At 38.6% G+C, this 23,862-nt stretch overlaps 1 protein-coding gene across 1 annotated transcript in view; it reads right to left on the bottom strand.

The window, feature by feature from the left end:
* The window catches only part of slc6a9 (solute carrier family 6 member 9), a gene marked incomplete at its 3' end in the record, with an annotated part of 99,051 nt that overhangs the window by 64,943 nt on the left and 10,246 nt on the right, over positions 1-23,862 (bottom strand). The window contains 1 exon segment of the mRNA XM_014004493.1: positions 6,401-6,684. Within this exon segment, the coding sequence (XP_013859947.1) occupies positions 6,401-6,430 (30 nt within the window).

Here is a 23,862-nt window from a genome sequence, read left to right as displayed (position 1 = left end):
CACACACACACACACACACACACACACACACATGCATCAAACTGAGGACATTGTATTGACTTCTATTCATTTTTGTAACTGTATTTATGCCTAACCCAGACATTTTCCGTAAAATTAACCATTATTGGTCTATAACTAACCCTAGCCTGAACCAAAACTTAATTCACACCATACCTCTAAACCTAACTAGTAAAGCACAGCAGAGCTGCAAACAAAGTGAGGACATTGAAGAGGTCCTCACTTTATATCAAAGACCTCACTTTGATAGTAACTATGGCAGAAATGGTCCTCACTCTGTAGTAAAAACAAGTAGACACACACGCAAGCAAAGTTGGACTGAAGGAATATTTTCTGAAGTGATTCATAACTAATTATGTAATTTCCTTTTGGAATCAATAAAAGATTTTTGAATTGAATTGAATTGAATAACCAGGTGTAACACTCATTTTAAATCCTTGTGGAAAAACTGAAGCAGTCTGTACTTCATTCAATAAGAAAAGTTAAACCCCTCTTGTAAAAAGGTGAATGCAAATCTTACATTTTTAGATATTCACCACTACACACCTGAGACTGACACTGGACGTGAGCGGCATCAAGAAAGAAGAAAAGCAAACATTGAAAAATACACGGCAAAGAATTTCTAAAAATCCCTCTGATAAATCTTTGAATATGAAGCAACATGTATTTTTTTAAAAAAAGGTTTTCATTTTATTGCTTACTCAAAACTTTAAAACTTAAGCAGCTTTACTAATGATCTAAAATCTTATGAATCAGATGTTAAGAGTCAAAGGCTTGCCAATGGACTTTGATCAAAGTCCAGAGTTCTGTGACCTCCATGCCTGTTTGGCCTTGATGGTGATGGAGGAGCAGCTGTGGTCTGAACTGCCTGACAGATGAATGCAGCCCTGAGCGGACAAATAAGTAACACGGCAGTCCAACTCCTCCTCCTTCTCCACCTACCCTCACATCCCGCAACATACATCTCAACAGCAAGACATTTTAAAGACCGCAAGTGCGAAAGAAGTAACTAAGGAAAAAACAAAGAGACGGTGAAGGCTTGTGCCAGGGCACCATCTGCTCATCCGCTTGGTGGAAGTGGTGGCTTCCAGGGCAGTCAAAGACAACAAGATTGAGGGGATGAGAGGCTCTGAGTGTTAAAAGTGAGCAGGACGTTTAAGTTGGAAGGAAGGAGTCCTGGCAGAAGGCTACCGGCTAAGGCGAGCGGTAGCAGGAAGCTAGCGCCTTGTGTGTGTGTGGAGATTTATAGTGACCGGTCCATCCACCAACCATCTGGGCAAGTATGAGTAAATCCAACTCGACTAAAAGTGCAGGAACTTTCAAACAAGTCATTTGATGAAGAGGAAGAACAAGAGGCTGTTTTTTTTAAATCTTCAAAAAGAGGCGAAAATTGGTGAAATGTCAAGTCCAAATTGTTGTTTGTGTGAAATGACGGGTGCAGAAGAGGGAGAACAGGCAGTTAAAGGATGTTAAAGAGAGGGTGGAGTTGAAGGAAAAACAGAGTGGCAGTTGGCGATGGGAGCAGGATTTTATCAGGGTACGCTCTCCCTCACAGAGAACCACGCTTTGTTTGACTCCCTGGTAATGATTCTCAGCCACAACTGACATCTCTGTCCTGAAAACAAGGGCCCTAGACATCAGAAGTTACACATCACAAGTGAAGGGTTCTACATGGGCAGCTGTGACTCAGGGAGTTTGTGATGCTTTGTTTATCTACATAAATTAAAGAAAAATACCTAAACATAAGTATTTTAGCAATAGAAATGCTTACAAAATAAAAACAAGATTAATGCCAACAATACATAATATGCAGGTCAGTAAATTGTTAGAGTAGTTATAATCGAAAGCATGAATTACCCCAAACGACTACTTGAACATTTCTTTATTGAGCATATATGATTGTGGTTGTGTGAGAGAGTTTCACTGATGTCATTGTCCATGGTGTAAATTAGCAAACCCTTCAAATAAAGAACATAAAATCATGAAAGAACTTACCTTTTTAAGACTATCAGCCTATCCAAACCATTTAATTGTCAGAGTAGTGGACCTCTTGAGTTCCATTCAAGATTTCTTTAGTAAAAGTGGTCTTAATAAAAATATGATACAATATGAAGCCATAGCCTTTTACGAATTTTTCTATCCCTTGTGGAGTTACACCATAGACAACTTATTGTGTACCATCTTATGTATGGACAGAAAGAAATTTTAAACTCTGTGTTCCATGCATTGTGACTATGTTGTGCAGATGTCAAGTTGGAACAAAGACAAGGTTTTTAACAAATAGGTCATGTGTAACTTTGACCCTGTGGCCTTGAAATAAATAGGGCAAGTCTTTGACTCATGAAGGTATCCAGCTGTGCAGTGTGACAATTCTTTGTTTAAGATAATCAATTTAGCGCTCGGACGAGAAATTGTCCATGGACAGACAGATGGACGGCGCCATACCACAATAATATGCAGCATCTCACAATGGGTGTATATAAATTCACTGCTTTTTGCTGATATGGAGGCTGCTAGGGATGTAAGAAAACACTGATGCACTGAAATATCACAATATTTAATTTCCAGATACATTATCAATTCTCTAAAGCGCTGGATCTATTTTTAATTAAGGTTTAAAATGTAAACTTCCTTTTTATGTTGCAATTTAGCTTCCAGCTGCTAGTTGGCAGCTGTCAGCCAGCCATTTGGCTCCTCCACTTCTAAAGAGCAAGAGCGTATAAATGGTAGCTCAAACATTAGAAATATTAATAAACATTAGATTTAAGAAACAATGGCAGAATCTGAGCGAATTAGACCCACACCTGATGCCTTTCAAACTGAGGAAGGGTTGCCAGCTGTCACTTATTAGATTGAATGTCTAGCTTTTTGGGACGCTCTCTCCCTACTTCAGCCTGCAAGCTCAGCCATCATGTTACAGGAGGCAGGTAGGCCTTTAGCGACTAGAGCTGAAGGGGGTCCCCAAGGGACAGTACTGCAACAACCATATAAAAACACTGAGGACATTGAAATGACTGGGGTACTCGCGTTACCCCCTTAGGTACCATGTGACAGTAAAAGACTGTAGCAGCCTCATTTCTCATTCCATCCATTTATGGAACTTTAGAGCAAGGTATAGGATATAGTTAGTGTGGTGGCTGGCCATATTTTTTTTATAAGAAATTAATATTATCAATAACATAATATTATGCCGAGTTTTTAAAATGTGTATTTTTGAAGAAAAACGTGTCAATATCACAATACTGTATATCACCTTGCCTACAGAATGACAATATACAGCGGGTAAAATAAGTATTGAACACGTCAACATTTTTCTCAGTAAATATATTACTAGAGGTGCTAATGACATGAAATTTTCACCAAATGTCGGTAACAACCCAAATGATCCATACATACAAAGAAATCAAACCATGAATGTCCAGAAATGAAGTTATTTGTAATAATGTGGAATGGCACAGGGAAAAAGTATTGAACACACTTACTGAAATTTATCTAATACTTTGTACAAAAGCCTTTGTTGTCAATGACAGCTTCAAGACGCCTCCTGTATGGAGAAACTAGTGGCATGCATTGCTCAGGTGTGATTTTGGCCCATTCTTCCACAAACAGTCTTCAAATCTTGAAGGTTTCGTGGACCTCTTCTATGAACTCTGATCTTTAGTTCTTTCCATAGATTTTCTGTTGGATTCAGGTCAAGTGATTGGCTGGGCCATTCCAGCAGCTTTAGTTTCTTTCTCTGAAACCAATTGAGAGTTTCCTTGACTTTGTGTTTGGGCTCATTGTCTTGCTGAAATGTCCAGCCACGTTTCATCTTCATCATCCAGGTAGATGGAAGCAGATTTTTATCAATGTCTCTGTACATTTTTCCACTCATCCTTCCTTCAATTATTTGAAGTTTGCCAGTACCATATGCTGAAAAACAGCCCAACACCATCATGTTCCCACCTCCAAACTTTACTGTTGGTATGGTGTTTTTGGGCTGATGTGCAGTGCCATTTGACCTCCAAACATGATGTGTATTCTGGCATCTAAACAGTTCAATGTTGGTCTCATCTGACCAGACTATATTCTCCCAGTATTACACAGGCTTGTTTAAATGTTGTGCAGCAAACTTTAAAGGAGCTTCAACATGCTGTTTCTTCAGCAGTGGAGTCTTGTGTGGTGAGCGTGCATACAGGCCATGGTGGTTCAGTGCATTACTTATTGTTTTCTTTGAAACAAACGTACCTGCTAATTCCAGGTCTTTCTGAAGCTCTCCACAAGTGGTCCTTGGCTCTTGATCAACTCTTCTGATAATTCTTTTCACTCCTCCATGCCTTTTTACACCTCCCTTTCTTCATGTGTTCAATACCTTTTCCCTGTGCCATTCCACATTATTACAAATAACTTCATTTCTGGACATTTTTGGTTTGATTTCTTTGTATGTATGGATCACTTGGGTTGTTACCGACATCTGGTGAAAATTTCATGTCATTAGCACCTCTAGTAATATATTTACTGAGAAAAATGGTGACGTGTTCAATACTTATTTTACCCGCTGTATGTGTCATGATGTATTGTATCACCAAATTATTACTAATACACAGCCCTGGAAGCTGCAGTGATTTCCTACAAATGCTTGCAATACATATTTCCTCCTGGAAGTAAAAAGACTTTCTGATGCATTCACATCCCTGACAGTACACTGGCTGCTACTTTCCTCCAACTGCTGAGTGTCTACAAAAAATTCAAAAGGGTGCAGATGTTACTGTAATTAGGAATGGGGTATGATTTAAAACTGCTCATTACAGATAAGAATATAAATCTTGAATAGTTTGTGACTATCATGTTGTCTCTAACAGAGGTTTTTTTCCCTTTAACAGCTAGTTGTCAAATGTTAACTGCCACCACAAATTAGCAGTAGTGAGCCAAACTTCTTGCAAACCACCACAACACAAACAAGAGAGAGGCTTCACTTCTGTTGGCCTCTAGTAAAATGTGTGAATACCGATTTCTAGTGTGCATGCAAAAAATTGAAAAGCTAAGATCAAGATTGGATGCAAAATCAGGCAGGTAACGAGAACTAATCAGAAGTCTACCCCTACAATGTCCTCATTTTACAAGGAAGCATCCAAAAGAAATCTACAAATTTAAAGTCAGCAGCTTCGTTTGATAAAAGAAAAATAGGGGAAAAAAGCAGATGCTGTCTAATCTGTAAAAGCTCAGTCACTCTTGATGACTGTGTGCACTGAAAGGGTATAAGGGGACTCCAAAAACTATCAATTAATTCCCAGTGATTCCTAGACTATTTTCTTCATTAAAAACTTTATTTCTAACAGTGACTCTTCAGGAGCACTAACATCTTTACACTGTGTGCACAGAGATCAACAGAAAAGTTATTTTGAGATAATCAAAGCTATTCTTTGAAAAAAAATGGTTACTTACTTTTGCATTTTCACAACAAATCCAGCTGTATCTCGCTGTTTTGACAACCAATTGTCAGTCTGTTTCTAAACTGGAAACTTGACAGCAACAACAAACCCACAAAAAGTTGCAAGAATCTAATCTCTAACATCCAACAGGAAGCAAAAGAAGAGAGCAGGCATGACTGATAACGTGCCTCTCTTAACTTTAAAATGTCTGTGTGCATTTCAACCTGTATGAAAAATTTTGAACATACACAAGAAAAAAAAATGTCACCGGGGAGGAAAGCAATGCTTCAAACAAGTCAGAATGTCATTCGAGAATTTGAGTTCAGAGACTTTTTTTTCCCCATCACCGTCTTAAGACGGACTGAAGGACTTGGACTGAGGGCACAGATGGAGGGAGAAGTGACCTGACTGTCAATGATGCCAAAACCCTATTTGAAGTTTCACTGTCAGTGCAAGGCCCGACACACAAACCCATTTACCTTTTGGCCTCATCTCTTACCAGGAGAAGAAAAAAAAAGTGTACTTTTTAGTTTGGGGCAAATTTCTGATTTATGTGGGGTAGAGTGATGAGGTCCTAGATGAGGACAAACTTGACAAACGTTTAGGACATGGTGAACAGGAGACTGACAATAAAGAGAAGGAGCCATAATTTTCTGAAAAATTGTGATTCACTAGTTTTCTCTTTCATAAAAAAAGAAAAAAAAAACAATTGAAAACAATGAGAGCATGTAGGCAGACATTTTGTTGGGAAACCTGTAAAAAACTATGCAGTGAAACTAAACAAGCTGGCTATAAAAGAGGCAGCAAAGAGTGACTGAATTGGTACTCCAGCAGCTGCATCCCACGTGTGTCACAGCTGAATCAGCTGAGATGTGGCTGCACCTAAATATTACTGCTTTTAAAAGTATGTATGTGCATGTGTGTGTGTGTGTGTGTCGGTGCTTTGTTCATTGAACAAAGTAAAAACTCACCAGGATCCCAGCAAACTGCTTTTCCTCCATCCTTCAGGACCCTGGCGGCAAAGATCCTCTGCCTCTATGCTGCCTTCTCACTCAGTCTAGATGGGACCCGTCCGTCTCTCACTTATCAGAGTTGGAAGTTTTGTGAGGTGCCTGAGGTTCGCTCGAGTGCCTTCACCCCGTCACGTCAGGCTCTCTGTCACGGTCCCCCCCTTCGTCTGTGTCGTTTGCAAGTGTAGCTGGAGTGGCGTCCGTGCTTTGTGTTAATTCTGCCCTAATCCAGAAACTTTTCTAAGCTGTGAAAAGAACACGTGACAAGCAGAGAGGGGTGGAGAGAAGAGATGGTGTGGTGGGGGGAGAGAGGGGGGGCAACACTTTTTAAGTTACTTGTCTCCTTGACTGTGTTCAAATCAATCTAAAAAAATGTGACTGCTGTTTTTAATGCAATAAAAAATTAGACAGAATCAACCTTTCTAATAGGTAAATCAAAAGTTGACCAAATAGCTTCTATGTGATCAGTTAAAAGGGATGCAAAGACATTCAAAAGAACATGTAGTAAGATATTTGCATACTGTAGTCAAGCAGCTGCCACARCAAAGTGCCCTTTTGTGCGCAGAGATTAACTGTTAGGGAAACATTGAGCCGGCACATTGCTGTATGACGGCCAGACTGGGAAAAGAACACTGAGGTTGGATTTAAAAACACCGTGTTCAATTCAATTCAATTCAATTCAAAAATACTTTAATGACCCCAGAGGGAAATTAGGTAAGTTAGGTAAATTAGGTTCCAAATGATTGTGCAAGTTGAAGGAAATTTTGTAACTGATTACCTGAATGTTAGATGCAGTATTGCATTTTTACATTTTCTGATCATTGCAGCCATAGAGAATGAGAGTTGGAGTGTGTAATGCAATTTCTCTTTAGTATCAACAAAAGCTGGTTACGTTCTGACATAAAGGTTACCACCTTCAGGGGTGGAACSAGGGAGAGCCTGRAGAGGTTAAAAGGTTGAATCATTATGCTATGGGTAGAAGTGTTTTTAGTTTTGTACAGTCTGTTTAGTGCGGCCTGGGACAATCTGGGATGTTGTGTTTTGGATGTTGTGGTTTTTGAGGCCTATCTACTGTGTACTGCTGTGAAACGGATTGGAGTTAGACAGGAGAATAAAGTTTTGAGAATAAATCCAAATGGGTTCTGCTATTATTCAGACTTCCATTTTTGAACTACACTTTTCTACAAAGTGATATTTTTCTCAGATGATCCTAAACGGTCAATGCAAATGATCATATAATTTTCAAGTCATTAACTATTAGAGTATAAATCAAATTTTATTGAACAAGCCTCCAATGAAAAGTTGTTGTTTTTTTTTTTTTTAAACTAAATACACTGCAAGGCACTGCACTATCTGATGTTGTTTGGCAACAAAGAGATCCTTTTCTCTTTCCCATTTTGTTTGAAACCTGTGGCCTGCTTAATTATGTGGAACATCCTTCTCAAGTAGTTTTCCTTTAATTGAGCTCACCTGGCAAACTAATCAGCACAGGTGTCTGAGATTAATTACAGTGATCCAAAGACCCCTGAGACACAATACCATCTTTAGGACAAATACAGTGGYCTCTGTTCCTTTTTTCTCCACTAGTTTATCTCCTGTAAAGGTGACACCTTTAAATAACATGGATGCATTTTATTTCACTGATGATTTACTAAATTAACTCAGTAATATTTTGATGCATGTGCGGTTTGACAAACATATCAATAGCCTGCTAATTCAAGTGATACTGTTACATGTTTGTGTTCTCAGTTATATTAAGCCAATATCTGAAGATAACTTGAACTGTGGCTAAAAGAACTTTGCATCCTGGTACTGATGTGGGAGTTTGCACACTTAAAATAGTGATTTAATTCTGTGTTGCGGTTGTAGCAGWATTTCAAATTGTAAAGTCAGACTGACATCAGTTGATTGGAAAGATTTTCCAGTTTCCAGCTTGTCAGACCGTCGGACAAAAGCGTTTCTATTTCTTGCTCTTACGGAACAATGCAACATTACCACTTACAACAATAGTGCTTGTCGCTATGCACAATTTGAATGTACAAACAGCCTCAAAACATATTGCCTAATAATCACTATAAAGAATTCCAAGAAGGGCTGACTTAATGTAAAATAACACATTGCTAAAAAAACATAAAAGTAAAGAGTTTCACTCTCAGGTGTGATCGGGTATGGTCATGTTGCACCAACTTTTTGACTCAAAATTATGACACTAGGTAGTGCTGGATGGTATGAATCAAATTTTATATCACAGTATTCAACAATTATATTGGTATCATGATATTTGACTGCATTTCTTTTCATCAAAGCTCAGCTGATAAAAAAATATAAAAACATTGCTTATTGATCAGCAAACTATGGTCAGCTATATTTACACTTTCTGCAGCACAGAAACTATAGACTTTTKTATTTTACTATACCTCTGTCTGTATCGCTTGTTCCCCCACCTACATGTCTTTTCTTCTCTGCCTGGTTGTAGACTGTAGTCACGCATTTTGGTCGTGAAGGAGGAGGGTTGAGCAAAGATCATAATTGGGTCTATAGTTCTTTTTTTGTAATTATTTARTAAAACTTAAGATGACTTTGCCTCTGTGCACCAGTCAACTCAGCAACAATACAAAGCCACTTCCCCTGGGCTTTTCACAATTCAGTAGAGTAGTTTATGTACCATAGTGTCCCCCTGTGAAACAGTTTACTGGTGGGCTTGACGTAATGTTTCAAACCTGTTCAGGGTTTTTAAACTGGTATGTATGTATTCAGAAAATTTGTTTCATTAAAAAAACGTTTTTTGGTACAAACTGGTATACCACCTAGCACTACACTAGGGGGCATTCCAGTTGATATTAATGACTCGGAAGAACAAAATTCCAAACTCCGAGGACAATTGGAATGCAGAATAAAGCAACAATGTTTGTCTAACAATGTTACTTTTCAAAGTCCAAAATATAAAAATAAAACGACAGAGAAGAAATAAAATAAAAGTTTAAGGAGGACTTGAGAGAACATGACAAAAAGTGGGGCTAAAACAAGCCCTATTATACTGTTTGTTTTAGCTCCTATATATAAAAACAAAACAAAAAAAAAACCCCGCTGCCACTCTCTCCAAGAGAACAAACAGAGAGAAGCAAAAAAAAAAAAAAACAAAAAATAAAAAAAAAACACTTACATCAGCTTAAGTTGTCAGCTGAAGACTGTAAATCAGTTTGTTTTCAACATGTCTTGCTTCAGAGATTCAGCGAGCAAAAATAAAAAGCACCCCTGTTAAAGCAGGAAAAATACAGTTACCAAATATAGCCACCATTCAATGTTTCACTCATAAAACCACACATATGCAAACACTACGCTACAGGAGCCCACCGGGACTCAAAAGTGCCCTAGGAMGTGCATCATACACAGCACGCTGAACACTGATGAAAAGATGACAAAACAAAACTAGGTTAAAAACTCAACCTTACCATCCACAATGTGATCCTGGATTAGAAAGAAAAAGAACCAACAAAAAATAGCAGCTTCAACATGCACAGAGGGAGTCTGTTCAGACACTTAGAAAATTAACAAGAGCAAAAACTGAAAATGAAATGAAAGCCCACAACTCTAGCTCTATCCCACTGGCTAAGTATGTACAACTACAGTATGTACATGAGGAGCTGAAAGAGAAGCCAATTAGGCAATCCTGGGAGGAGTGGAAGTCCAAAGTTGCATCAAATTCACTCATGCCAGAGGCTTGGCTCATGTGAGTGATGTTCAGGATCCTACATCTTTCACGTTAAACATGGTCTTCATCTCAACTTTAACAATAACATTAACATTCCAATGAGTTGTGATGGTGACAGCTGCCATGTTTGATTTCAATGACTTCAACACCAAAAATGACATGAAAATGTGATTTAAAGATCTTAAATGTGACTTTTTTTTTTTCTTTTATTGTACCTCTTTTAATTTCAAGGTCTATTTTAATGTTTGATTTGATTTGATTTTTTTATCTATAAATATGTAATAAACACATTCAGGAGCTGTCAAGACACAAGAGAAGAAAATAAATAAGGAATGATTATACAAGCAGTTTCAAAATTTCTCCTTCTCTCAATATCACACAAATGGAATATATTCAAATGTACACCAAACTGATGAAAGAAAACAGAATCTGAACTGAACATTCTTCTTTGTGAACACCTTCTGTTCTTATCTGGTGTTCTTCATAGTCACAGTAAAGTTTATTTCCATGGCACTTTTTAAAAACTAATTTACAAAGCACTTTACAGAAAACAGAGGGTCCCAAAGCAAATCCTTTAAACTCGAAAGTACTTAGAAAAAGGTTGGTATTCAGCTGTGATTTAAAGCACTCAAGAGAGCTTGCCATCCTGACTCCCAGAGGAAGACTGTTCTATAGTCTAGTAGTCAGGACAGAAAGTGCACACTGCCCTCATGTTTTTAATTGTACGTGAAGAACGACTAAAAGGCCTTGATGACTTGAAGAACTACAGTAGACCACATTAGTCCTGAAAGAGTGTAGGAGCCTGATTGTTTGTTGTTTTATAAACAAGATAAAACTTTAAAAAACTGAATCCTGATTATTAAATGACCTTCGTTTAAAAAGATTAAAAACTGGAGTGAAGAAAACAGGGTTTTGGTGAGGAGTATTTCAGATGAATGTTTCAACCAGAATCAAGAATGTTAGCTTAGATAGTCACAATAGTCTGACCAGCATCATATAATGTACTTTTGCTAGATTTCTTTGAAAGGAAAATGGACAAATTACCAGATTTAACGTTTGTCAAATTTAGGTTGGTAATCAAATAACACAGCCCCACCTCCCACTCCAACCCAGCCTCACATTCACCTCATAGCTGATCAGGTGAGAAGTCAGCTAAGGACAACAAAGACCAGGAAGGCAGCAGGACTGGATGGAATCAGCCCCAGACTGATCAGAGACTGTGTAGACCAGCTCTGTCAAGGCTCCTGCATGCTGCTGCCGAACTGCCGAAATCGTGCCGAAYTGTCGCAGTTTTATGACGAAAATTGTGTCACTTCTGTTCGCATTGTCGGCATTTCTTGTCGCAACCTGCGTGTCGAACTTTTCACCCCCCTCCCACATAAGAACACATTCGAACTGTATGGTGTGATTGGTCAGAAGTTCGTGGGAGTTTTGTTTGTGCTGAAGGCGCTCAGATGCTGCTTTTGCTTCAACCACTCGCTTCAAAAAAAGAAAGGAAAAAAAGGAAGAAAAAAGTGATCGCTTCCAGAGCCGACTGTTGTACCAGGAAGGAGCGATTTAAAGACAGTCAATGGCCAAAAACTCATAAAAGGGGATAAAATAGACATTTTTCATAGTGGAATCTGACTGATAAAAACTTTGGAGCTTAACCCGGGACCAGTTTGTTGATAAACGTCGAGTGAAGAGCCGCAGACTTTTTATTTCCGCATTGCACTCCCCGTGGAAGGAATCCCATGCAGTGATGTATGCTGGAGCGGGAGGRGTTTCCCAGCAACTTGGCTTGGGGTGTCTCGGAAACTATGAAAGGTCAGTGCAAAAACAAACACCGAACAACCACGTGACGGCGCGTCAACYGGTCGACTGCCGAGCGACCATACTGCCAGCTTCAGGTGGTCCTGCACATCTTCAACCTGAGCTTGAGTCTGGAGAGGGTCCTTGATCTGTGGAAGACTTCCTCAGTGGTTCCAGTGCCAAAGATCACACATCCCAGGGAGCCCAACCACTACAGACCTGTGGCTCTGACTTCTCATCTGATGAAGACCATGGACAGGCTCATCCTTCACCATCTTCGTCCTGTGGTGAGCCCAGCACTGGACCTCCTGCAGTTCGCCTACCAGCCCAGCATTGGGGTGGAGGACGCTGCCATCTACCTGCAGCACCRATGTCTCTCTCACCTAGAGCAAGCAGGAAACACTGTGAGAGTCATGTTCTTTGACTTCTCCAGTGCTTTCAACACAATTCAGCCTGTTCTGCTGAGAGGGAAGCTGGAGRGAGCCGGAGTGGACAAGCAGCTGACAGCATGGACCATCGACTACCTCACAAACAGACCAAAGTATGTGAGGCTCCATGACTGTGTCTGATGTGGTAGTCTGCAGCACGGGGGCACCACAGGGCACGGTCCTCTCACCCTTCCTGTTCAGTCTGCACACGTTAGACTTCAGGTACAACTTAGACCACTGTCACCTTCAGAAGTTCTCGGATGATACCGCCACCATTGGATGCATATCAGATGGGAATGATGAGGAATACAGGGGGGTCATCAGTGACTGTTGGCTGGTGTGAGACCAACACTCTTCAAGTCAATGGCAGCAAGACAAAGGAGATGGTCATAGACCTCAGGAGGAAGTCACCCCCAACAGCACCGGTGAACATCCAGGGAAAATACATTGAGACAGTGGACTCTTACAAGTTCCTGGGTGTTCACCTCATCAGCAAGCTGGACTGGACTATGAACACAGATGTCTTGTACAAGAAGGGCCAGAATCGACTCCACCTACTGAGGAGACTGAGGTCCTACGGTGTCTGCAGGACTCTGTTAAAGACATTCTACGACACGGTGGCAGCATCTGCCCTTTTCTATGGAGTGGTCTTCTGGGGGGCTGGATGTACCGAAAGGGACAGGAATAGGATGGACAAACTGATACGGAGGTCAAGCTCTGTGCTGGGATGTCCTCTGGAGCCTGTGGTTGTGGTGGGTGGGAGGATGTTGACAAAGCTGACAGTCATCATGGACAACCGGGGAGGGGGTGGGCTGAGCAGCTCCTTCAGTCAGAGACTAAAACATCCTCACTGCAGGACGGATCGCTTCCGTAGATCATTCATTCCAACTGCAGTTAGATTGTATAACATCATGATGTATGATGTTATCAGTCACTTGGACAGTTCACCTACACTGCCATCACTAATGCGCACCTTCATATACATTCATCTATTTACTGTACTAGGTATATGTGTATTGTTATATATTCCAAGTATAGTGTTTTTTGTTTTTCTTTTACTTATCTTTCTCTATTCCATCTCACCCTCTCCTGTTTTGAGCTGCTGTAATGTGCAAATTTCCCCACTGTGGGATCAATATAGTTTTATCGTATCTTATCTTAAATTTGACACTTAAGTTTTACCTGATGAGTATTTTACAGACAGCTAAAAACCGATGGGTAACTTTGTTTTGGGAAAATATTAAATCAATGTTACAATACATATTTTACATTTATATGAGCACATTAGTGCTAGTTCAATTCACTGTGTTTCCATGCCAGCTGGCACTGTAATATTTGTATTTCTACGACGCGTGTATTTGGGCAAGCCACTGAGGATGGTGATGGACTGCTCCTACATGCTGAAAATGTGAGCAGCACAAAAAAACACTCTGCTATCCATCATTGATACCGTTGCCAATCTAGGTTCAMWATTGCAGAAAAACTATTTAACAGTAAGATTTCACCAAACTTCAAGCACAGTTCAGTGTGTGTATCATTAGCATCAAAAYAATAAAACAACTTGATTTATGAATCATTGGGCTCAAAAAAAGTATTGACTACAGACACCTGAGGCACCCCACAGGTCAAACAAACTAAGAAGCACAATCATTGATTGTAACATAAATCTTCACTTTGATAGGTAATAAATAAACCATTTAAAAACTACACCACAACCCAACTGATCAGCAASAACAGAGTCAAATGCAGCAGAAATACAGCRGGTAAAATAAGTATTGAACACGTCACCATTTTTCTCAGTAAATATATTACTAGAGGTGCTAATGACATGAAATTTTCACCAGATGTCGATAACAACACAAGTATGGCTGTGAGACAGCTTGTGTTTTCATACATGGAATGTACAACACACTAGGCTAAATAAACATCCATTATTGCAAGACATGTTTACCATATTGTTAGACTTGCAAAGCAGCTCTGTCTATTATTAATGGGTCAATGTGTGTCTGCTTGATTGGAACCCCACAGGTTCTGTTTTGTTGTGAYAGACAGTTTTCTCATTTTGTATGCAGATTCAAATAATGACAACTAAGAAATTGTTGCAGCACTCAGAGCACCCCTAACTACGCTTAGGCTTTTGTTTAGGACCAATAAAATACAGTTGTTTCTTTTTAAATATGGAAAAAAAATTGAATCACAAATGCAGATAATATAAGATTTTCATCTAAAGTACACAAATACACTTTTTATGGTGGCATTTAAATAATTTTGGCAACTGTGCAGCAAAACACAGAAACTCATTATCTACAGAAAAAAAAATTCAACTATAAAAAAAGCAATCTGGTCCCTGTCTGAGTATCTCTGACAACTAAAGTAGAAAAAAGAAGCAGYAGATAAAACAGAAAATTAGGTAAAGAAAATAAAAGCATGAACTGAAGACACTGTGAGCACAAGCTGCTACAACCACAACAAGCACAAACCAACCTGAGCAGATCTTTTAGAACAATAAAAGACAATAACCTGAAATAATAATTGGACAAACATGGAATTAAAAAAAGATGGACAAGAAACTGCTGAGGCTTTGCTTTGGACTAGGGTTGCACAATATTTAAGAAACGTATGGATATATCACAGTACTGATATTGATCACAGTCCTCAATATGTGTAACATCAGCATTGCAAACGATTAAAAAAATCAAATTAAAAATTAAAACATGCAGACACAAACTACATTAAAAAAAGTTTGGCAACTAGATAAACCTCTGTCAACCTTAGTTTGTATTGTACTTAAAGACCAGAAGAATAGAAGACAATCTGTCAGAAATATGCTGGAGTAAAGCGGCAGAAAGTACCAGCAAGAAGTGGAAGAAGAACATTTTTACATCTTTCAGATCCAAATGCACACAATATATGTAAAACACTGTACATCATATGGCTTGACTTAAAAATAATTTAATTTCTTTAGTTTTTGACCAACAAAAATTAAAACTTGCATACAACATAAATTGCAAAATGCAAATCTTTAGCAGTTTCATTACTATACACAAATGTAAAGAATATTCTTTTGAATAATTACAGATTGCAATATAAATGCAGGGCACCACAATAAAAGACAAATAAGTACATGAAATCACCTTAAACAAAAAGTATGATTTTAAATTTAGTCGTATACTGTTCAGATGGTTATACAACATCCTCTTACAAAATGACCTCTGAGCACCAAAATAGTCATTAGAGGATTAGAGTTGTGGTCTGTTTCGATTTGAGCGTTTAAATGAGCATTTTAAATTTACAAAAAGGGAACTGAAAAAAAGTTCAAACGGGAAACATACTGAAAGGATGACCAACAAAGTCTGATGAAACTCAGTTCCTGCAGCAGTCAGGAGGTACAAAATGAGCCGGTGTCACTGATCAGAGCTGCAATTCCTTTTAAAAATGATGCTGTGATAGTGAGCTGCTGAAAAGTCTAGCTCTGAACTAACAGATAAGAAAGTGCATCAAACTGAACCGAGTCATCAGAAGAAATCAGTGTTTGACACAGTTCAGTGTGCATTGACTTTTTCCTAACAAAAGTACAGTAATTCTTTACTTCTCAGCACAAGACTAAATTGTGCTAAATATTTCAAACGTAAGTTAATATTATATCAGATGTACATCACTCCAAAATAGCAAGCTGTTTAATTATTTTAAACAAAATAAATATTTAGATAGATTTTCTAAAAAGTCAATTGGACTAAAAGGAAAAAAAAATGTATAGGTCCTCTGGACGGGTTCTTCTTTAATGAAACGTTTCGTCTCTCTTCCAAGAGACTTCTTCAGTCTGAGAGTTTCAGGCAAAATTCAGGCTTTTAAGTCCTGCCTCCAGGTGACTGATACTCACATCACATGGCTATGGTTCACAGGTGACTCATACTCACATCACATGGCTATCGTTCACCCTAATTAATACCTATTGTTAACAGAGGGTGGAGTGATACTGCCAATGACAGCGCTGTAGGAGGGGGACAGCTGAAAACGGAGGCCCCCACCTCTGTTTAATGATGGACGGTCTTTCTTTACTTTTTCTTTTCTTTTCAGAGATGAGGATGTTCTCATTCTTGACAGGGAGGAACGTTGGTTAGAGAGAGGAGCAAAAGAAGCCATTTTTGTAAAGAAAGACCGTCCATCATTAAACAGAGGTGGGGGCCTCCGTTTTCAGCTGTCCCCCTCCTACAGCGCTGTCATTGGCAGTATCACTCCACCCTCTGTTAACAATAGGTGTTAATTAGGGTGAACGATAGCCATGTGATGTGAGTATCAGTCACCTGTGAACCATRGCCATGTGATGYGAGTATGAGTCACCTGTGAACSATAGCCATGTGATGTGAGTATSAGTCACCTGTGAACSATAGCCATGTGATGTGAGTATSAGTCACCTGTGAACCATAGCCATGTGATGTGAGTATGAGTCACCTGTGAACCATAGCCATGTGATGTGAGTATCAGTCACATGGAGGCAGGACTTAAAAGCCTGAATTTTGCCTGAAACTCTCAGACTGAAGAAGTCTCTTGGAAGAGAGACGAAACGTTTCATTAAAGAAGAACCCGTCCAGAGGACCTATACATTTTTTTCCTTTTGATTTTTTACCTGGATTACTGAGATGCATCAGTCAATTGGACTAATTTGCACTGATTAATTCAGCTCTACCAACCACTATCCTAAAAAAAATACTCCAAAACATCAGGGCCATATTTATCAAAATTCTTAGAATTACTCTTAAGAATTCTGCTGAGTGGACTTAAGTGTAAAATAATTCTTAGTTAAAAGCTGAGAGTAAAAGTCAGTTATCAAGCAATGATTGTCTGTAAATTACATGAAATGTACTCATGTGCATCATGAAAACAGACGAAAATCTCAGATTTTTATATCAAAAACTCAGCAGCTTTAAAGTTTTTTTAAATGTCTCAGGGCCTGAGGTAATGTTGAGCTGCTCTCTCCTCCTCCTCCCCACTGTCCGCAGACAACACCTGCTTCACACACACACACACACACACACACACACACACACACACCTTGGTCTGAGGCATGATTGTTAAATGAAAAGTTCAATCCCACTGTAATTTTTTTTTGTTTGGCGGGGGGGGGGTCACATGCACTCACCAGCTGAGTATATTTAATATTTTCCTCATATGCCACACATAAATATCCGCCTTTTAGTCCAACATTGTGTGCAGTTTTTATTTTTTATTTTTCTTTTTGTATTTCAGATTAAACCTGTTTTCCACACCTTATAACTGAGAATAACACTCAGGAGGAGAGGAGGACAGCTGTGATCTCTGTCTTCTCAGTCCATCTCAGACTCCTAATGGCAACTTTTAACCACTTAAATAAATAAAGAGTCCTCTGGGGCAGTCTTAACTTTCTTAAGAGTAAGAGTGATTCTTAGACTTGAGAATTTTGATAACTGGCACTTACACTTAAATCTGAGAGTAGGAGCAAATCTAAGAAATTTTCAGCACTTAAGTCTAAAAATCCATTCTAAGAAATAAATATAAACATAAATATGGGTCCTGAACATCATTTATTCCAGTTCTCTATTGGACTGGAATAAATTGGACTTATGTCAGCAATAACAATAACATCAGCACTGAGATTTATGAATTTGGAAAAAAAATTATATAAGGAAAAACATATTCTTGTTATCCACTGGCTTAACTAATGTTTGTCATTTTATATAATCACTAAATGTTGTAAAATATTCAAAATATATTCTCATTTAAAATGCCCTACAGATATTCACTATTATGATGAATTATTTCTTATTAATCAAAACTATACTTGCACAGAATCAGAATTTCTATCTAAAAATTATGTTTAAGATAACGTCTAAGCACAATGGCAAATTTGTTCAAGTAATGCAAGTGTCCTTCTCTTAGGTCTACCAACCAACCTGGTGCATGTGACTGGAGAAAATCCACACATGTGGAAGAATAACATGCAAGCTTTCTGTAGAAATGCTCCAGTTCAGTCAGACTTCGGACATTCTGCTGTAAGGAAACAGTACTGTACACTACCAAGAATACCAGAGACCAGATTCTTCTAAATGAAACAAAGAGTTCATCCCCTGCTAACAAACATAAAACAAACGCTAAAAATACAAGATGTACAAAGAAACCAAAAACTACAGCTGACTAAAAGTAAGAAACAAGGAAATCCCCTAAACAAGCTCAAAACTAAAACCAGGAACATAAAAAGTCCAGATATTAAGCATTGTGTAATGAAAAGAGGAAAAGAACAGAACTCAGCTGCATTAAGTAAAGAACACCACATAACGTGACGAACATCTCATTTTAGTTTTGAAAACACGACAAAATAACTTTGTATTAAGTTTGTATGCAACAAATATAAAATGATTCTAATTTCAGACACAATCTACTCCTGGCTTTTACACATCTACTGAGTGAGCAATCACAGGACACCTTTAAATATAGCTCTCACTGCACTCGTGATCAGATATTCAAAGATCAGCTGTGAGTGAGACTTTTTTTATTTACACAGAAGAGAAACATTCACTCCACGTTTTTTTAAATGTGTTCTAGAAAGTGTCACAGCAGCTTTGCTCAATATTAAGATGAGGCACCACAGATCATAAAAATGAGCTTCATCTGATGGCTAAAAAAAACCGCTGTTACATTTTGTTTGATGGAGGAGAACTTCTGTTGCTGTACTTTTGTGCCCCCTAGTGGTGGCAGTCTCTTCTAACGTGTCTCTTCAAAATAAACCCAAAAGAAGTGTCATGTATCGAATTGAAGGATTATGTTATTAATTTCTAAGATTTGCAATTGAGAAACATCCAACAAATTTCAGACAACAGTAATATGAACAGTGTTATTTTACTATAAATGATGCTTTTAAAAACTAATGTAAAAATAAAACCCCCTTGCTCTTCTAGTTCCCCCCAAGCTTTGGCCATGTGTCTCCCCTCCTCTTCCCTAATGCACTAGTACAACAACATTTAGGAATTCCAGACACCCAGACATGTCTGGACCAATGCTTCACAAAAAACAACATTGAAACGTCTGAGAGAGCCATGCTGTGAAAACTGTCTGGTCTACATCATGGGAAAACTCKACCAAAACATGCACCAGTCAGTCAAAGAAACTGGACCGCTGACTGGTGAAAGTAAATACATTAGCTATCTTGCTTCAGTGGCACCTAATARTAATAAACAGTCTGTCATTGAAGATGATGTGTTGGAAACTATAAAAAGGACAATGGAGATGTGACTGATTTGATAAACAAAATGTGATGGCTAAAAAGCAAAGCCATAAGCAGAGGTCAAGGTTTTTTGATGGTTGATGAGGAAGGTCAATCTTTACAAATCAGGGTGGATGACAGTCAATTTAATTAGATGGGTTGTTGTTGTTGTTTTTTTACTAAAATATCTATTTTATAGATAAGATAAGATAAGATAAGATAAGATAAGATAAGATAAGATAAGATAAGATAAGATAAGATAAGATAAGATAAGATAAGATARAACTTCATTGATCCCACAGTTGGGAAATTTGAACATTACAGCAGCTCAAAACAGTGGAGTTGCAGTAACAGGCTGCCTGCCGTGGCGCCAACTTAGGAAAAAAGAAAAACTGAAAAACACACAAGGAAAGGGAAGAAGAGGAAAAAAGCAAAAAAATCATATTATAGCAACACTGTGACATACTATGGTGTTTATGAAAAAAAAAACTCTGCATAGGGCAAGTTTATTAGCCAGAGGAGTAAGTGAGTTTAAGGGGGCCCGAAGAATCCAGTCCCCAAAACCAGCGCAGCCATAGTTCAGAATATTGATGGAACTGTTCATTTCTGTGCAGCTTTCAGCCTGCTCTGGAAAACAGATTAGACGGGTGAGAGGAGGGGGGAAGGTATGGGGGCTCTGACAGGGTCACAGATCATTTTCTTGAAAAGGAACGGAGGGTGCAATCTATAACCCACACATTTTATGATGTAGGCCGAAACTGAGCTTCCTCTTCTTGAAAGACCAGCATCTGCCACTGGATGTCAGTATACTATATATTTATGCTTCTCATCCCACCAYCATTAAATTCACTATCCAGAAGGCGCCACATACATATTTGGATAGGTTTTTATTTATTTAACAAAAAGTTTGATTACTGATTATTTGAAATATTTTCGATCAATGAGCATTCACCAAGTGTAACATCAGTGCAAACTTAGTACAAAATATAGTGCAACTGATCACTGAAAGATAAATACGCATATGTGTACTATGTGTATTTGCTAGTCATTGTATTTTCTTTCATGCTTTCATTTTTCTCTCTCTTATGGACTGGCATACAGTGCCTTTAAAAAGTATTCACCTCAGTACATCAGTATTTAGTAAAAGCAACTTTGGCTGCAATGACAGCCCTTCATCTGTGTTGATAAGCCTTAATCAGTCTTGCACATCTGGGGCCTCATGCATAAAGGAGTGCACAGCTTTCACACTAAAAGTTGACGTTTGGAAAAATTTAGAAAAGTGCGCCGCACCAAAAAATTCAGATGTATAAAACTGTGCGCATGCATGTTCCTGCGCAGCTTTCCTTTATACATCCCAACGAACGTGGAACTTAGCTCACGTGAGAAACCTCCCGACACGCCTCCATTTAAATATGTAAAATAGATGTCAATGTGTCCAGCGTGTGAGATTCTCCTCAGATTCCTCTCTGTGGGATCAGAAATGATTTTTAGATGAAGGAAAAATATAAATTAAATGGAGAATGATTGAGAAAACTGTCTAAATAAGTAGTGGGGTGTCATTGTTTTATGTGGCGCAGATAACCAAAGCCTGAGATTTTCCTGAAATTTACAGACATCTCCCGAATGTGATGTTGAAGCCTRGTTAGTTGTTTCTATTTAGTTGAACACGGCGTTGAATGGACGTTTTAAAAAATAAAYAAACATCACGTTATCCACTTTTTCTGCTCTCCTTTGCTCCTTCGCTAMAGCAGGCGCTTTCATCTCCACGGACAGACCCCCACCCCCACCCCTGGGTCCGAGTGGTAGTCTACGGATTTTTAGCAAAAAATATAGATTTTCGAGGCTCATTAGACAGGTAAACGTCCAAAGGGGTTGACACATGTGAACACCGTCCCAGCTGGCGAGGGTGCGCGCGCGCCTGGCGCGAGAATCTACCCAAAGCGCAGCTGCTGGTTCTTTGATCATTTTTAGACTGATCTATTTTCTTGTCTGAGGTTAAATGATTTTCAGTCCCGGGGTTCAGTTTCATGATCGTTCGAGTTTAAACAATAAAAACTCAAACTAAAAAAAAATCTGACACCGTGTTCAGATGCTCCTTACATCCAGAAAACACAACAGAGTCATATTTCTGTGGATTCAGGTCAGATTCGTGACTTTGTGGGTTAAAACTGTGGACTGAAAAACTTTGCGTGGCTGCCACACATTCTCAKGGCAGGTGAAAAAGTGTGCGTAAATATACGCACACTTTCACGCAGCATTGGCTTTGATACAACGTGGGCRTAGAATCTRGCGCACGTAACTTTTGTGCGTACGCACCGTTTATACACGAGGCCCCTGGACACTGGAATTTCACTCTATTCTTGTTTACAAACTTCTCAAGCTCTGCAGGCTGTGTGAGGATCAGGCATGAACAGCTCTCTTCAAGTCAAGCCAAATTCTCAATTGGATTTAGGTCTTGACTTTGATGCTGCTACTCCAGAACATTCACCTTGTTGTCTTTAAAACGTTGTGTAGCTTTTGCTTTGTGCTTCAGGGCACTGAGTTTCTAGAAAGTTTATCTTCTCCCATTTCTTCTATAGACAACATGAAACTGTCCTTCAAGATTTCCCTTAAAATTTGTGGTATTTATTTAACTCTACATATTCACAAGCTTTCTTGGGCTGGTCTGAAGGCCTCAAAACTACAATTTTATCACAAAACATTTTTTTGCACTGTATAAGCTTGGCCCAACCTTCCTCTGCTCCAGACCTGGTTGTGTTTGGATTGAGCAGAGAATCACCTAAAATTGGGACCATAAAAAAATAAAATAAAAAAAACAAAGGGAAATCAAAACATTTAAATAAAGTTAGAAAAGTGTATTTTTTTCATGTTATGTATTACTATTATTTTTTATTTTATGAATTTTTTTTTTTTTGGGGGGGGGTGCTTCACTTTTTATTTGTTTATTTATTTTTTGGTGTTTTTAATGATGATACGGTCCTAAAATCTAAAAATGCCATGACACAATAGTGCACTTAAGTACACCTAGGGAAAAGAATATAGTTTTGCTTTGCATATGTAGCATTGACTGTAATCATAAATTTATCTTAAAAACTGTCCTTATTTTTCTTATGTTTGAGATCCAATGCCATGCTAATCAGTTGTTAAAAGATRAAATCTGCATGGCGTCAAGATTTACATGTGTTGTTGCAACACGTGTTGCCTTTTGAACACAGTTTTTTTAGAAATTATGCTAAGCCACATGCAAAAAAGCATGGCTGTGCTGTGAACGAGTTTCTGTGTGAATGTGGTCTGCAGTCTAGATGTGTCAGAAACTGACAAACTAAAAACTTGTTCAGATAAAAGATGGGAGGAAAAACACTTTAAAACTTCCGTAGCTRTTCCTAAACAGAGTGCTTTAATCAAAGAACATTATACCTGTGGAGTGCCATCAGGGCCAGCAAAGCCTTCTCTGTTGGCCTAAATACAATCAGAATCACTAGTTTACATTATAACATATTTTATATTATATTAATTATTAATATTGTTATTTTTGAATCATCTGTTCTCTTCGTTTCATAGCTTTTCTCCTGGCTGCGCAGCTTTCAGTAGCTTGTATTTATTTAGAGGTTTTATCCAATCATATGTTGATCATCCGTTGCTAGAGTCCAGAAATCTGCCCAGGCCTTCAGAACAAACAGCGAAGGCACYGGGACAGTGAAACACATGGCGTTGATTCTGCTGAGTGACCAATCAGGCACTGCGATGAAGACACCAGAGCCTGCTAGCTGGTCTCAGACGTCAACATTTTCACGTCATTTCATTGGCCAATCGGAGAGCAGGRGTCAGAACTGGGAAACTAGATTTCTGTAGCGTCTTAAGCCAAGCGAACAWTCTCAGCGTTACAGAAAATTTAAACTTATAACAAAACTTATAACAAAAGTACAGAAGAGAACAGACTGGACTTTCAGTGTTATCTTCAAGGTGGTGACAGAAAATAASTTCTTGTTGAGATAAAAACGTGAGAACTTGTATAACAGAGGAGCTGGATTTTTCTTGAGGGCAAAAAAAAGAGAATGGAGTTTTTAAACATAAAAATTTCAGTGCGTAAAATATATTTTATTTAAATGCTTTATTTAGTTGTCAGTTATGTTCGTATTGATGTTGTTGTTAATGTATGGCAAGGCTGTAGCTGCAGTTGAGAAAAGTTGTTAAATGTGTCGCTTCAGTGATGACTTTCATTCTGGCTTCGTGAGACACCCGTCCGTGGTGCAGA

Source organism: Austrofundulus limnaeus, unplaced genomic scaffold, assembly GCF_001266775.1.
Source record: "Austrofundulus limnaeus strain Quisiro unplaced genomic scaffold, Austrofundulus_limnaeus-1.0 Scaffold24, whole genome shotgun sequence".
Classification (NCBI taxonomy): Eukaryota; Metazoa; Chordata; class Actinopteri; order Cyprinodontiformes; family Rivulidae; genus Austrofundulus; species Austrofundulus limnaeus.
This window is presented reverse-complemented; position numbering and strand designations above follow the sequence as displayed.